Below are 15,255 nucleotides of genomic sequence, written 5' to 3' on the forward strand. Positions count from 1 at the left end.
AAATCCCATACTTACTTACCTAGGAGTGAATCCCATTGAACTCAATGTTGCTTATTTCTGAGTAGACATAGCTAGGGTTGCACTGTGAGTCTCACTGATTTCAGTGGATGATCATTAATCCTCACAATTGGCAATCCCAGGATTGTGACTCATACATTGCATTGGAGAGTTGCATCTCTGCTCTTTGTTTCTGCATGAGGAGCCATTATAGGCATGTCTCTTAACTTGGGCTTCGGTACAGAGTGGGGGTTTGGGGCACCAGTCCTATACACACTTACTTAGGAGTAAATCCTATTGAATTAAATCTGAGTAGACATGTATAGGATTGTACTGTTAAGTACATGGTTAAATGTACCCCATTTAAATATGAGACTTTTAACAGTGTGATCCTATACAAGTCTACTCAGAAGTAAGTCCTATTCAAGTCATTGGGATTTGTTTCAGGCATAGTTCAATGGGTTTTACTCCCAGGTAGAGAAAATGAAAATGGACTGCCTTCAAGTCAATCCCGACTTATGGCGACCCTATGAATAGGGTTTTCATGGTAAGCGGTATTCAGAGGGGGTTTACCATTGCCTCCCTCTGAGGCTGAGAGGCAGTGACGGGCCCAAGGTTACCCAGTGAGCTTCATGGCTATGTGGGGATTCGAACTCTGGTCTCCCAGGTCGTAGTCCTATCGGCTATCCCCCAGAAAGAAGAAGGAGAAATTTGATTCAGTTGGCATTTAAAGCCAAATATATCAAATTGGCCCTTTCTGAAACACATGTTATGTTATGTTATAGTTTATTTCTGTTCAGTTTATTCACAAAAAATAAACAAATACAAAATACACATCAGAAAAGAACAATACAGTTTACAAAAAATTAAATAACAAAATATTAACACTGTTAAAAAGCAACAGGAATATCTTTCAATAACAATACAATAACAATCAGCTCTTTCCTAATGTTTTGACAATGTCTACTAGTTCTTACATCAATACTCTGAGAACCAAAACACAGCCATTCTTTTAAAACCGCACTTCTCTGAATTTTGCAATCTAGTTCTCCAACCAAACAATGTTTACAAAAATACAAAGTGGGAAAATGTACATAAAGATGAAAATATTCGTGAAAATAACATACAAAAATGCATTGTATTAAGAGAAATTGCTTGCAAAAATGTGTACATTAATCAAAGCTGCATACAAAAATGTGTTTTTTAGGAGAAATTCACACTAAAATGCTGAGAAATTTCCATGAGGTTTTTTTTTAATGCAGATTGCTGCAGAAATGTGGACAACTAAATTTAAGACTGAAAAAATGAGAAACTGAAACAACCAAAATTGACAGATTCTTCTGTACCTACAGCATTATAGAACTGTAGCCCTAATCCCCACCGCCATCAATGAGAACAGCTTAAATTTAAAGATAAGGCATCATAAGAAGGGAGAGCAGGAGGAGCCTTGAAGTTGCCTATCAACAATCAGAACCTGGACAGCAGACTGAGCAGCCATACAGGTCACCCGGTTGTAGAATTCCCTGCCCACTTTGGTGAGCCATATTTCCATTTAAATTATAGTAATTATTTCACATATAAACTAGCAAATTGTATGCAAATCTGTGTCCTTTTTCGTTTTTGGTGGCCTTCCTACCCTCAAAGGCCATCACTTCAGGTCTTTATCTTACTTTTGGAGTTGGGAAAGAGAAATAAAGGCTGAAGTAATTGATTGCTAGGAGAGAAGGAGGAGGGTCCTCCTGCATGCTCCTTTTCCTGTTGAAATAAGACCCACCTACCCCCACTTTATATATGAATGGGGTGGGAATACCACTGATGACTGACCCTATCACTTCTAGGTTAGCTCTTAGAAGAAGCTTTCAGCAAACTGACAATTTATTGCTCACTAGATACATTTTTGCCTTCTTCAACCATTTAGAGCAGAGCTCGGAAAAGTTACTTTTTTGAACTACAACTCCCATCAGCCCCAGCCAGCATGGCCACTGGATTGGGCTGATGGGAGTTGTAGTTCAAAAAAGTAACTTTTCCAAGCTCTGATTTAGAGTGATGATTGTACAAAATCCAGCCTCATGTTTCTAGGACATAATATGCCATAAAACAAACACCACTGTTCTACCCTCCCCCCCATTTATCTGTTTCTTTACATCGATGCTACCAAAGTTTCCTCTTATAATTGCTCCCACCTCCTGCAAAGGTTCATTTTAATTCCGGCTTCTTTCTGTTTCCCTGGATAGAATCATGTGCTATCTACAATATTTGTTATAATGTTTATACATAATCAGTAGCAATACAGTAGGGCCCTGCTTATATGGCGGGTTAGAGACCAGGCCCACGCCGTAAAGCGGAAATCGCCGTAAAGCGGAACCCATTGACTATAATGGGTCGCACCGCACGAAAATGACACGAAAATGCTGCAAAATGCAGCAAAAGTGTAAAATCAGCTTTAAAACGGGTAATTTCCCCTAATTGAAAGCTGCCGCATCAGCAGAACGCCGGAAAATGGAACGCCGTAAAGCGGGGCCCTACTGTACAATATGCTTTGCAGATGAATCAACTGCAGATGAATCAACTGCCTCAACCCTGCCTGGATTTGTTACATTTGAGATGAGTGTTACTGTTTCTTGATGGCGTTTTCTGTGTAAAAGGATGCCCTGCAATCCTGCACACAAGCAGTTTAAATCCCATTGAAAATGATGGGATTTAAGTAGCCCAACAGTGAACAGGATTGCCACTTTAGGCCACAGTCCAACACAGAATGAAGTGTGCTTAAGAACACTGACATCTTTTCAGTTGGGTAAAGGTAGCAAAGCTATGCCCACTTGCCAGCAGAGAGTAATGGAACATTGAACATAGCAGCACTTAACTCCAGGGGAAGGGCGCCCAGGACAACTGCCTGTGAGTTTAGCTGTGTGTTGGATTGTGGCCATGCAGTTTACACAAAAATAAGCCCCACTGAGTTCCCATAGGACTGTGCATGTGTTTGCACAATGGCATGTGTTTCTCAGCACTTGCACCCAGATGAAGTCTGGTTACAGGGAGGGTGAAAAAAGGGATCAAGTAGGCCTTGATCATCTTCAAAATTAAGACTGTTTTTCATCCCTTTTATTACACTAATCAGTTCTGCATATTATTAATGTATTGCTGGGGTTAGCCAAGGATATAAAATTTACAGCTCCTAAATTTTGCTGATTTCTATCATGATACTTTCCCCATTTTTTAAAATAAATATTTTGTGTAGAGCTTGCAAAATTGAGATGATTCTTGGTTTTTAAAGTTTACATTCAACCGTTCATAATGCACTTTAGTATTCAAATGATCATCAAGACATGTTCTAAAAAGCATATACACTGTACATAGTCTTATACTGAAAGTTCACTCTTTTCCTGCAGAAATACAGATTGATTTGTTTATTTTTTACACATTGCCGTTTCCTTTGCTGGAGTGGATTGTAGAACATTCGTTATAAACCTGAAGAAAGCACATCTGTTTGAAATTCCTACCCATATAGGCTAATATCAGCGAGGATTTAGCCATTTCACTATTGGAGAGCGAATTGCTTTTTCTTTGACAAAATCCTCTTTTACAGAATTGCCATCACCAGATCCCATATCATTTTCTGAAAGTTGAAAGAGACAAATAGTTAAAAAAAATCCATATCTCTGTGCTTTGGCCTGGATTGAAGATCTTTAAATATCATGCCCATGAACATGGAGAACTTGCCAATCCATCCTCTTCTGGCCCTTAGCTTAACAATGCATCTGGACATTATTCTGATATAGGAGGCTCTTGTATTATACCTACTACCCAGTGGAGGCTCATCCATTTGGGCAGAGAGGGCACTGCTCCACCAACCTCAGTCTGCCCTCAGCCAGCCCATACCTGCCTGCTTACTTACAACTGGGCCAAGGAGGTGGCCCTGACTGTCACCCTCCTCCTCCTTAGTCTCAGTGTGGCCCTTGTAAAACTCAGTAGGGAGGACGATTGTTGGGGGTGGAAACTAGAATTAATTGGCTTGGCCTATCATTGGCTCTGGCTCCTCCTATTGTTGGGCTCCCTGTGTTCCGCCCCACCAGTACCTATGGACACCAGCGACCACTACTACTACGAAACATAGATCTAACCAGTCTGCCCTTCAGTGAGGCTGTAAATGCAGGCTCTCCTACTCAAGAGCATAAATAATTTGCACATAAAGCCCTGTAGAGAAGGAGGATGGCTGGATGTACACATGGAAGGTGCACAATGGCATGTGTTCCTGAGCACTTGCACCCAGATGAAGGCTGGTTACAGGGAGAGTGGGAAAAGGGATCAAGTAGGCCTTATTGGGGATCTGCTTCTGCAAATGTAGCCATTTGCACAGGAGATGCATCACGTTCCAGATCAGTGAGTGGTTTTGAGTTCTTATGATAGTCACCCCATACATGCATATTGATATGCCTGCCTTTCAACTAATAGCCATTTTGCCATGAATGCTTTTCTTTACATTATGTAGAAATGGGCCCAAGTACATATCACTTTAGACCCATCCACAGATTTCCTAACTGACCGTGAAAGAATCATTTAACTTCACATGTATTGTCCCTATGTCTCCAAGATGGCAAAGGCCAGCTCCTGGTTTTTGTCCAACCTGCACAGACCTATCAGCGATCAACCCTCTCCCCTCAAGTGACCTTCCCCACACTCACACGCAGAATAGTGTTGCTGGGCTAGCTTTTGCTTCTTCTTTCTCATTAGCACCATCGTTGCTTCCTGCCCTGCTTTTCCATTCATTTCCTCTAAAGCCCCAGCATTAGACAAGTCCCCAAATGTCTGCTGCTTTAGCATATATATTTTCCTAGGTGATTGACTGATTAATAAATATAGTTGTATACCACTATTTTATTTAAAAACATCAAATAAATATATTTGTATACTGCTATTTCATTTAAAAACATCAAAGCAGTTTACAAAAAGCCTCATACAGTAAAAACTATTAAAAATACAATAAAAATAGAAGTCAACTATTTGTCTTTACCAAAATCAGTAAATACAGAAAAAAACCTTACTTTGTCTGTTTCAGTAGGCTATTTATTTAGAAACACGGGAAACTGCCTTACACCATTGATCCATGTAGCTCTGTACTGTCAACACTCATTGGCAGCGGCTCTCCAGGGTTTCAGACAGGGAATAATACGTGGAGATGCTGGGAATTAAACCTGGGACCTTCTGCACGCAAAGCAGATGCCTATTATTATTATTTAAATATATTATTATTTATTAACTTTATATCCCGCCCTTCCTCCCAGAAGGAGCCGAAGCTGTGACCCTTCTCATTTACAAAGTGGCTGTGTAGTGTGATGACTGATCATGATTAACACCTGAGCAGGGAGCTATGTCAATCTTTTGGGACAAAAGCAACAAAGGCTGCATGCACACCATACATTTAAAGCACATTTAAAGCACGTATCTATCACCACCCCAAGAATCCTGGAAACTGTAGTTTATTACGGGTGCTGGGAATTGTAGCTTTGTGAGAGGCAAATGTATATACACAGTGAAAGAGTCTTGGGGCTCCTTATAGACCAACAGATTTATTCTGTTTTGAGCTTGTGCGGATTAAAGACCACTTCAGTGCAGTAATACTTCAGATAGCAAATCCTCCAGAAAAGAAGTTCCTTTTAACAAAGTCTTTTTTGGTTGCGGGGTGTGGGGGGGCACACTTTGACATTGCTAGAATGTGGCTTCTTGTCTACTGGATTGCGGCTGCTGCAGGCAGCTCTCTCATACATGGCTGGAATGGTGCTCCTTGCCAGGTGGCGCTGGCGCCTCCGCAGGAAGCAGTGTTTCGGGTGACTTGCAAAGCACTGTTTATTGCAGATGCATCTGCTCAAGTGTAGGGGAGGATGGCACAGAGAGAGAGAGAGCGCAAGCACAGGGTGGTGTCGGTGGCTGCCCCTTGCCTGTGTGCTCAAGTGTACGGAGAGAACTGTGCTCAAAGCTTTAGATTGCTGTAACAAGATGCTACATGATAAAAGAAAAAAAGGCAAGGCAGGCATCCCTGGATGCATTTTGGAAGAAACCTTCAAGTGGTCTGTATGCAAGGCTTACCTGTCCTAGTTGTTTCATTTCAGACATGCGTATTGTTAGTTTTGAATAAAAAGTTTGCCGAAATACATTGAATTGCTCTTCTTTTTTGTGGTGTAGGAACCTATCCCTATTCTTTCCATGTTATTCCTACCTCTGGTACCAAAGTTTCTGTGAAGGAAATAATGTCCAGGAATGCATCTACTTTGTTAACTGAGGTATTGCTATATATGCATTTCATCAGTGAAACTCCCATGCATCTGATAAAATGATCTTTAGTCCATTTAAAGTTTTATGCCACAACAAATCTGTTAACCTTTAAGGTGCCACAAGGTTGTTTTTAATTATGATGGAGCTGCTACATCTCTTACTTCAGTGAAGTATTTAAATAATGTATCAAGGCACATCAGCAATTCTTTGATTATAGTTAGTTTAGCATAGTTTAGCAAGTATTCTTAACTTTTTTGGTAGCTATGGATGTCTTAATACTTCACCATTTGGATATGGGTGTATTGTATTAACAGTGTCTGACATGTATAATCTAGCTTGGGTTACCATGACTGATATTCAACCTTCTTTTGTGTATACATATCTGTTTCACAGCATAGTGGTGCTAGTTCTGAGTCAATAAGTATCTATGCCTATTAAATGACTCTTCAATAAATCACATGCCACAATCCATGTGGGGAAGGGCAATAGCCTAGTGGTAGAGCACCTGCTTTGCATGTTCAATCTCTGGCACCTCCAGGTGGGATTGGGAAAGTCTTCTGTCTGAAACTCCAGAGAGCTGCTGCCAGTCAGTGTAGATGAACAATAGTCTGAGTCAGTAGAATGCAGTTTGCTATGTTTATATGTTCCCATCAGAAAGTCCACCTGCGCAAATATAATAGCATTGCAGTGCTCATGCACAGCTCTTGTTCATTCAATGCAACTTGCACACGAGAATGCCCCAATGCATAGGTGGGTACCTGTGACACTACATTGTTGCACTACAGATCTCATCATTCCTGACCGTTGGCCATACTGGCTAGGACTGAATAGGTGGTGTCCAACAATATCTGGAGGGGCCATAGTTTCCCCATTCCTGCTTCAAGAAATCAACACAATCAGATTTTACCTGCATGTGGAATTAATTGTTGCCTGTTGGGAGGTTTTGATGCAGCCAGTTGAAAAAATGAAAACTTTAAACACTTCCCAGTTACTGTGTCACATATGCCAGACTGGCAGTTGCATGTTCTTCGGCATTCTAATCCATAGGTACCATATGGACACTCTGCAAAAGAAACATCAGGATAGATCTTATGATTTCCTAATTATGGAAGTCTGTGATCATTCACCTTGAACTTTAATTAATTTGGGTTTTTTATTATTCAGAATCTGAGAATCTACACAATAAAACAATCTGAAAAGCAAGAATACAAAAGCAAATTGAAAAGCAAACAATTTGGAAAGCAGCAATGCCATTATATGTATGTGTATCTTCATTTAAATTAATAATATAATTAATATAATAATACTTGTAAAGATTTTTTGAAAGATATGTTTGGTTATATTTTTTTTCTTTGCCTTTCCTGAAAGCTGGACACAGATTTCAATCTTTTAAAAATATACCCTTGGAGGTTGCTGATTCATAGGGTCGCCATAAGTCACAGTCGACTTGGAGGCACTTAACAACAACAAAAAATATACCATGAGGAGGAACCAATGATGTTGGCTAAAAATAAAAATGGCTGAAATCAAGCAGCTCTCATATTTGCTATGGGCTCCTTCAGACAACTTGTTTATTCAGCATTCATCCTGATTTGCTTGCGCAAAGCTTACATGGAAGTTAGACTCTCCCCAGTCCTTACTGAGCATTCATTCTTACTTGTTTGCCGGGCTGCTATACGACAATGAGCATTCATCCTGATTTGCTTACAGAGCGTGTATACATCTTCCGGTTAATCGTTTGTTCATCCCAGTGCATTTCTTCATCACCTTAACCACAAAAAGGTATTTTGTTTTTAAAAAGAGTGGTTTTGTTGCACTAGGGCGACAGAGTGCTTTAATCCATTCTAACTGCACAACCCTACATTTTCTGTATGTGCTTGAATCTCTATGAGAAGTGTGAAGAAAAATAATATTGAATATTTGTTTGCACATACTTAGTGCTCTTAGTCCAATCATTGAGGATGTTCAGTTGAATACTGGACTGTATCAAAGGCGAACATAAAGGGGAAAATACACTAAGTTTGAAGTGAGAAGCATATTTTCTTTGTTCTTAGACGATACACACATGTCAGTTTAAGCTTCATCCTAGAAGAGGCCATCCTTCCCTTTTATATGAGAGGAAAAGGTCCATCTCTAGTTTTATACATACTTGCATTAAAAATAATAATGTGTTTAGCAGAATCCACTGCCCAGATAATCAGGGATACCTTGGTAACTGATTTAAAAGGTTGTTTTAATTGATTAAACTAACTGAATAATTGATTAAACCTAGCAGCCCTCTATGTAATGAGACTTGGAGCCCAGTCCTGGGGTATGTTAGGAGAGTGCCCAGCATTGGGCAAAGGAGCCCCAGTGCCAGCAGGTGCCTCCCTCCTGAGCACTAGCTCTGAGGTCCGGGCCAGCACTACCATTAGGCAGAGTGAGGAGACTACCTCAGGCAGCTGATTTCAGGTATCATGAAAGCCAGCAAATGGTTCATTTAGTTGGCTTTATCATGATCACCTTTATTATGATTGCCAAGGTAACAAGGGAGAAGTGCTTGTGAGCTTTTCTGCGTCCATTGTCAAAATAAATTGACCAGATTTGGCTACTGTGCACCTTGACTTTTTTTGGGGGGATGCTATTGGCTGCTCTGCAAAAATGTCATTGGCCAGCCATGTCTAGGGCTTGTCCACATCACCCGAGAAACCAGCACTCCTGTAGCAGGTTCCCCTCCCTGCACGATAATAAGGCACACCTGGACAGAGGATCTTGTGATGGCTTCTTACATAGCACCACCCTATGGTCCTCTGTGTGATTTTCATTGGTGCTTTTATTTTCTAAAGACTTTTAGGGGTTTAAAAATGCAAATGCAGCATAATTGCCCTGCTCTGCCCCATGTGCTAAGCTGGGCTACAACATTTAAGCAGTGGACTAATGAAGTGGAATACCACAGGCACACTAGTTTATTGTCTGAGGCTATTTTGGTTCAGGGGTGTGACTGGAAGAGGAAATGAAAAAGCAAATATTACAAGATATTTGCCTTACCACAAATTGGAGTTGTTATTCGAATGTATCCTCCTGGGCCGACTTGGTGAGATGGGTATCGGAGGCACTGTTTTACAGTGGCTCCGATCCGATCTCCAGGGTTGTTTTCAGAGAATAGCATTGGGGATTATCTTTCGGCCCCCTGGCAGTTGTGTTGTGGAGTGCCACGGGGTACCATCTTGTCCCCCATGCTGTTTAACATCTATATGAAGCCCTTGGGAGCACTCATCAGGAGATTTGGGGGGAGGTTTCAGCAGTATGCTGATGATACCCAGCTCTATTTCTCTGGAACATCTGAACTGGGAGAGACTGTGCAGGCTGTGCACCACTGCCTAGACTCAGGGCCAATAAACTGAGTCTGAATCCTAGCAACATGGAAAGGCTGTGGGTTGGTGGTTCCTGTGTTCGGATAATTGGTCAGTTGCCTGCCTCAAATGAGTCATACTCCCTCTGAAAAAGCAGGTTTGTAGTCTGTGGGTACTCCTGGATCCGTCTTTGTTGCTAGAGGCCCAGGTGACCTCAGTGGCTAGGAGTACTTTTATCAGCATTTATCAGCATTAGCTGGCCATACCAGGACTGAAGCACTGTTGTCCATCCACTGGTAACTTCCAGACTGGACTACTGTAATGCTCTCTACGTGGGGCTGCCCTTGAGGTTGGTCTGGAAGCTGCAGCTGGAACGAAATGTGGCAGCGAGACTGCTCACTGGGGCAGGGTATTGCCAACATGTCACCCTGCTGCTGAAAGCATTGCATATTAGCTACTGGGCTAAGTTCAAGGTCTGTGCTCTGCAAGTGAGGGCCTCCTGCAGATACCATCTTATCAGGAGGTCCATTCCGCACAACATAGGAAACGGACCTTTAGTGTAGTGGCACCTACCCTTTGGAATTCCCTCCCCTTAAATATTAGACAGGCGCCATCTCTGTTATCTTTTGGGCACCTACTGAAGACCTTCCTCTTTCAACAAACCTTTTAAACATAGACCTTATCCCAGTCTGTATCTGTGTTGGAATTGCTTTTTAAGATGTTTTTAAAGCTTTTTTTAAAAAAAATGTTTTTAAAGCTTTTTTTAAAATGTTTTTAAATATGTTTTGTTTTAATATATTCTAAAGTCTGTTTTTATGATGATTTAGAGTGTTTTTAGTGCTTTTGTTTGCTTCCCTGGGCTCCTGCTGGGAGGAAAGGCGGGATATAAATTTAATAAATAAAAAATAAGAATGTGCATTGTCTCACATTTTCCTCAGTATCTCAGAAAGGCATCTGTTTATTGATTACAAATTTATCTTACCCTCCCTCCCTGCAAAAGCTAAGGACAGGGAATCCTCTTTATGGGGCTTTCCCCTGACTTATCCTCCCAACAAATCTGTGAGGTAGGTTAGGCTAAGAAATAGTGACTGTCTCAAGCTGAGCTTTATTCCAGAGGGGAGATTTGAACCCATATCCCTCCAGTCATAGTCTGATACTCTAACTACTACACATTCAGAATGTGATAATATGCCGATTTATTTAAGGAGGACAGTTAATCAACTAGAAAGCCAGCCCTGTTGCAAGGTATCAAATGCTACTTTGATGCAAGAGCAGAAAACATTTCTGTGCTCCTGAAATTAAAGGAAACCGTGAAGTGGGTTTTCATTTATATTTGTTCAAACTGCAAACATAAAATCCCCACTGGCTAAAGTTTTCATATGAATCACAGAAGAATCTCTTGTACTTACTCTTCACTAACAATGACCACACCGCCATATAGATTGTGTGAGGTAGACTGAGGCAGTTGCTATTTTCAGGTGGGATTCAATCACTTACTGGCAAATTTAAATTGCACAATCCAAGTTGATTGGGAGCTCTTGCGCAGTAAACATGCTTCGTCCCAGACTTTTTGTGTAAAGAAAAGTGATAGTTAAATACACTGAAAAGTGTACAGTAACATTTGCTTGATGCAACATTGTCTAAGCTCCCTGCAAACGAATTGGAATGAATGCTTAATAAACAGGTCATCTGGAAATGACATCAAAATTAATTTAAGCCTTGCCTGTGAAACCACTCTAGTACCTCAAGCCAGCTAGGGGCTATAACCTGCAGGGACAGGCTTTTGCATCCTAGCTGAATGGGGGAATCTTGCATATGAATGGGCCCTTCAGAATGCCACATCCTGTTCCAGGCTGACTCCTGTGTAGCTCTTTAATAAGCTACAATTCAACTATTTGGGAATTAGACTGTGTGGGAAACTGAATGTAGTACTTCCTCTGATTCCCATTCTCCTTCAAACAGCTGATTAGCAGGACTGCAACTTATTTTACAGGAAGATTCTCATACAACATTGGATCAAAACCTATGCCTGTGATCCTAAGCATCTAAGCAAACACATGGGACTGACAACAAAATGTTGCAACGTGGAGGGAACCTATCAGATCACCAGCCACTCCATTCTATTCTCCTCCACTCACAGTTTTACACAAACACACCTGCAACAGTTAACATTCCGGAGCGGTTGTGTTTTTGTACTTCTACAAATCTTGCGATTCTCCCAAGCCTCTTGTGTCTTGGTTGTGACAATTTTGGCTACATAAGAATGCACACTTGTAGAATAAGTTCACTATTGATGATCATGATTCCACTGAAAACAAGTAATAGCAACGACGACTGGCATATTCTGTCCTTATTTGATGATGGCACAGGCAGTGCTTCATTGATTGCTCTGACTCCATTTACTTCAAAAAGAATGCTGAGAACTTCAAATGGGATTCACTTTCTAAGAAATATGTCTGGAGTTGGTGATGCAATCCAGCATACTTACCTCAAAGTAACCTGCATTTAACACAGTGGGACTTCCTTCTAAGTAAACATGCATAGGATTGTGCTGCAAGCTAGCGTGACCCAAATGTTTCATCATTATTGGTGAATGAAGCCACCCAACTCACACAAAGAGCAAATATGGCTACTTGTCTTCCCCAGTAGGAATGTCATTTTGGTATGCACCTAACCACCTATTATAGCTAATCAAGGGCCCCTTCATACATTAATTGATTTTCTTCGTGAAACCAAGAAACTTGTGTTTGTGAATGCAAGCTGTGGCTCCTTGCACTGCCACCATGCCTAATGGATAAAATTATCCTAAGCATCTCAAAAACATTAATAAGTAAACTGCTACTATGATGCCTCTCTAATAGTGACTGAAGAATGAGAAATGTGATATGCTACACAATCTATCCACATTTACTCTGAAGTAGGGATGGAAGCATCTGTCAATTTCAGTTCAGTTTCTCATTTTTCCAGTCTTAAATTCGGCTCCCCACATTTCTGCAGCAATTTGTGCATTGTTTTTACAAAAATGAAAATTCTTCAACATTTTAATGTGAATTTCTCCTAATAAATTCATTTTTGTATGCAGTTCTGACTAATGTACACATTTTTGCAAGCAATTTCTCCTTACGTAATACATTTTAGTATGTTACTTTCACTTACATATTCATTCTTATGCAAATTGTCCCCTAATATATGTGTTTTTACAAACATTGCTTAGGTGGAGAACTATGTTGCAAAATTCAGATAATGTGAATTTTGAAGGATGGCTGTGTTTCCGTTCTTATGTTGTTTCGGAAAGTGCAGATTTGATACATTTGGCTTTAAAAGAAAACTAAATCAAATTTCTCACCCATCTTTACTCTGAAGTAAATCATACAGAATTCAGTAGGACTCAGTAAGTGTGCATAGGATCACAGCCTCAGTTGGATGCTTGTTATCATCTGACAACTAGTAACTTCAGAGGCTATTCAGTGATCAGTAAAGATAGAGGCATCTGTCTGTATTGGCTTACATGCAAGCTTGTTAACCTGAGCTTCAAATCAATTTGGCCATCAGGATCCCATTGATAATGTCTTTCTTGGTAGCCAGATGTGAAGAATCTAAACCAGTTGCAAAAAGCTATCACCCCAAGGCAGGAACCATACATTTTGGGGCACCCAAAAGTCAATATACATGTTACACAGAGTAAATTGGTAGATTGAACTGGCCTGTACAACTTCAGACTGCAGATGGAGACTGCATTTTAATGTACCGTCCGAAAAAAGACCTTGCCTACATGTGTCAAACTAGGTCATCAGAAAGAATGTTTTCATGTAACCTGCTATCTAACATGCTGGTTTACTACCAACAGAAGACTTCTAATATAGGGCAGCATTGTTAAAAAATGACACAGCCCATGTGCAGCCTGAACTGGAATTCTGAGGACTGTACCACCTTCATCTGCTACCTTCTAATGTCGTACACACCTTGCTTTGAACAATGCCAGTGCTAATCTGTAATATATATCTGACATCAGTTCCAAACATGTTAGGTGTTGGGAAAGGGAGAGGAGCAAGGAGGCACCAACAGGATATGAAGTCTCATAGCACTCATCTTGAGAGTATTGGGAAGGAATTTATTGATAATACATACCTGGTATAGCTTGCTTGGTGCAAGGACACAATGGATTGTGGCCAACTGATTTTTACTCAGAGTAGACCTATTGACATTAATAGACCTCAATCCATCATGCCCATTAATTTCAATGGACCTAATCTGAGCATGACTAACATTGGATGGGATCCCATATCTGCAATGCTGGACAAATCTTTTCCATAGCAGCTGTAGTTGTGGAGTGCAGATTGCATCCTCTTGATCAAAGTACATATCTATGGCAACATTATTATTCTCCGTTATGCTCCTGGTCAGAGATTATAGCCTAAGGCCATCCTGAACCTTCCAGTCAATAGCTAAATGTTATTTCTATACCAAATGCTCTTTTCCAAATGGATAAAGCCAAGGCAGTCTCCAGAAGATAAGGTGCAAGCATAAGGGTTTGTTAGATTTAAAACCTACCACAGCCATAGATTTGGCTGGCAGCCTCAGGCAACCCTATCTCAGCCTCCATTTGCAAAACAGAGAAATTACAACCTACTGTACCGAATTGTTTGAAATGAAGGCATTATGCATAAGAGTGGTTTCATAGAAATAACTATTTGTGCCTGTTTCCATCTCAGAGGTATTGTCATGCCTAGATTATTCATATGCTGAAGGATGGTGTTGTTGTTTTAAAAGTAAGTGTTCTAATTGTGTATTTCTGGAATCATTCCCCAACAATACTGAGCTAAATGGACCAACGGAGCATCATCACAATTGGCATGACAGGTAAATTTATCCAGTGACTGTTCTTTACCTTTGCAGATACCAAACTCATCACCAAAATCATCCTCTTCGGAAAAAAACTGGCACTTCAGTCCAGGGCCGCATTTCACACCGTCCATACCTGCAACAGTCCGGTAGCAAGTCTCCCCTAAGGCTGCAGCACAGACCCTGCAGCAGCCGCAGTCATCCAGCACCGTCCGCTTACAGTGCAGCGGGCTTTTGCATTCACTGCTGTCACAGGACTCTGGGCAATCTACTGCATATTTGGTGCTCCAAGTAGGTTCAGCATGTGTGGGTACCAGAAGTAGAGTGAAGACCAAAAAACAGTGCATGTCTTTCAGCAAGAAGTGCACAATGTCCACAGCAGAGCAGGTTAAAAAATTCTGTTCTGAGGTCTTCTGCTCTGGGATGTAGCAGTGAAGAACCAAAAGCAGTAGCTGAAGATCAGCTTGCAGATTTTTGAGCCTTTATACAGCCTACTACCCACCAGGCCTGCCGTCGTCAATTTCCTCAAGCTGTCCTCTTGCCAGCCTCCCTTGTTTTACTTTGCGAAATCCAGGATGAAGGTTGGATTAGCCCGCTGCTACCATCCAGGAATTGAAAAGCCTGAGCTGATGTAATCTGTTATGTTTAGTTGGGTTGTTGTTCCAATGAGAGCTGAAAATTCTCTCACATCCGTCTCAAATGCTCAAGGATGTCTGCCAGAAAAGTGCATGGGGGGTGGGGTGGGGGAGGAAGAGCAGCAGTAGGTTTCATACCTTCCTTCAGGACAACATTGGCTTGATCCCTTTACAAATCA

General features: G+C 41.0%; 1 protein-coding gene across 1 annotated transcript; it reads right to left on the reverse strand.

The window, feature by feature from the left end:
- Window positions 1-1,983: 1,983 nt before the first annotated feature.
- On the reverse strand, window positions 1,984-14,975 carry ESM1 (endothelial cell specific molecule 1). Its single transcript, XM_061607443.1, has 3 exons — window positions 14,488-14,975; window positions 7,175-7,330; window positions 1,984-3,613 (listed from the first exon to the last, which is right to left on the reverse strand). The coding sequence occupies exons 1-3, from the start codon at window positions 14,786-14,788 to the stop codon at window positions 3,513-3,515; spliced, it is 558 nt and encodes a 185-aa protein (XP_061463427.1). The 5' UTR covers window positions 14,789-14,975; the 3' UTR covers window positions 1,984-3,512.
- Window positions 14,976-15,255: the final 280 nt, after the last annotated feature.

The sequence above is a fragment of the Rhineura floridana genome, chromosome 1 (assembly GCF_030035675.1).
Source record: "Rhineura floridana isolate rRhiFlo1 chromosome 1, rRhiFlo1.hap2, whole genome shotgun sequence".
Lineage (NCBI taxonomy): Eukaryota > Metazoa > Chordata > Lepidosauria > Squamata > Rhineuridae > Rhineura > Rhineura floridana.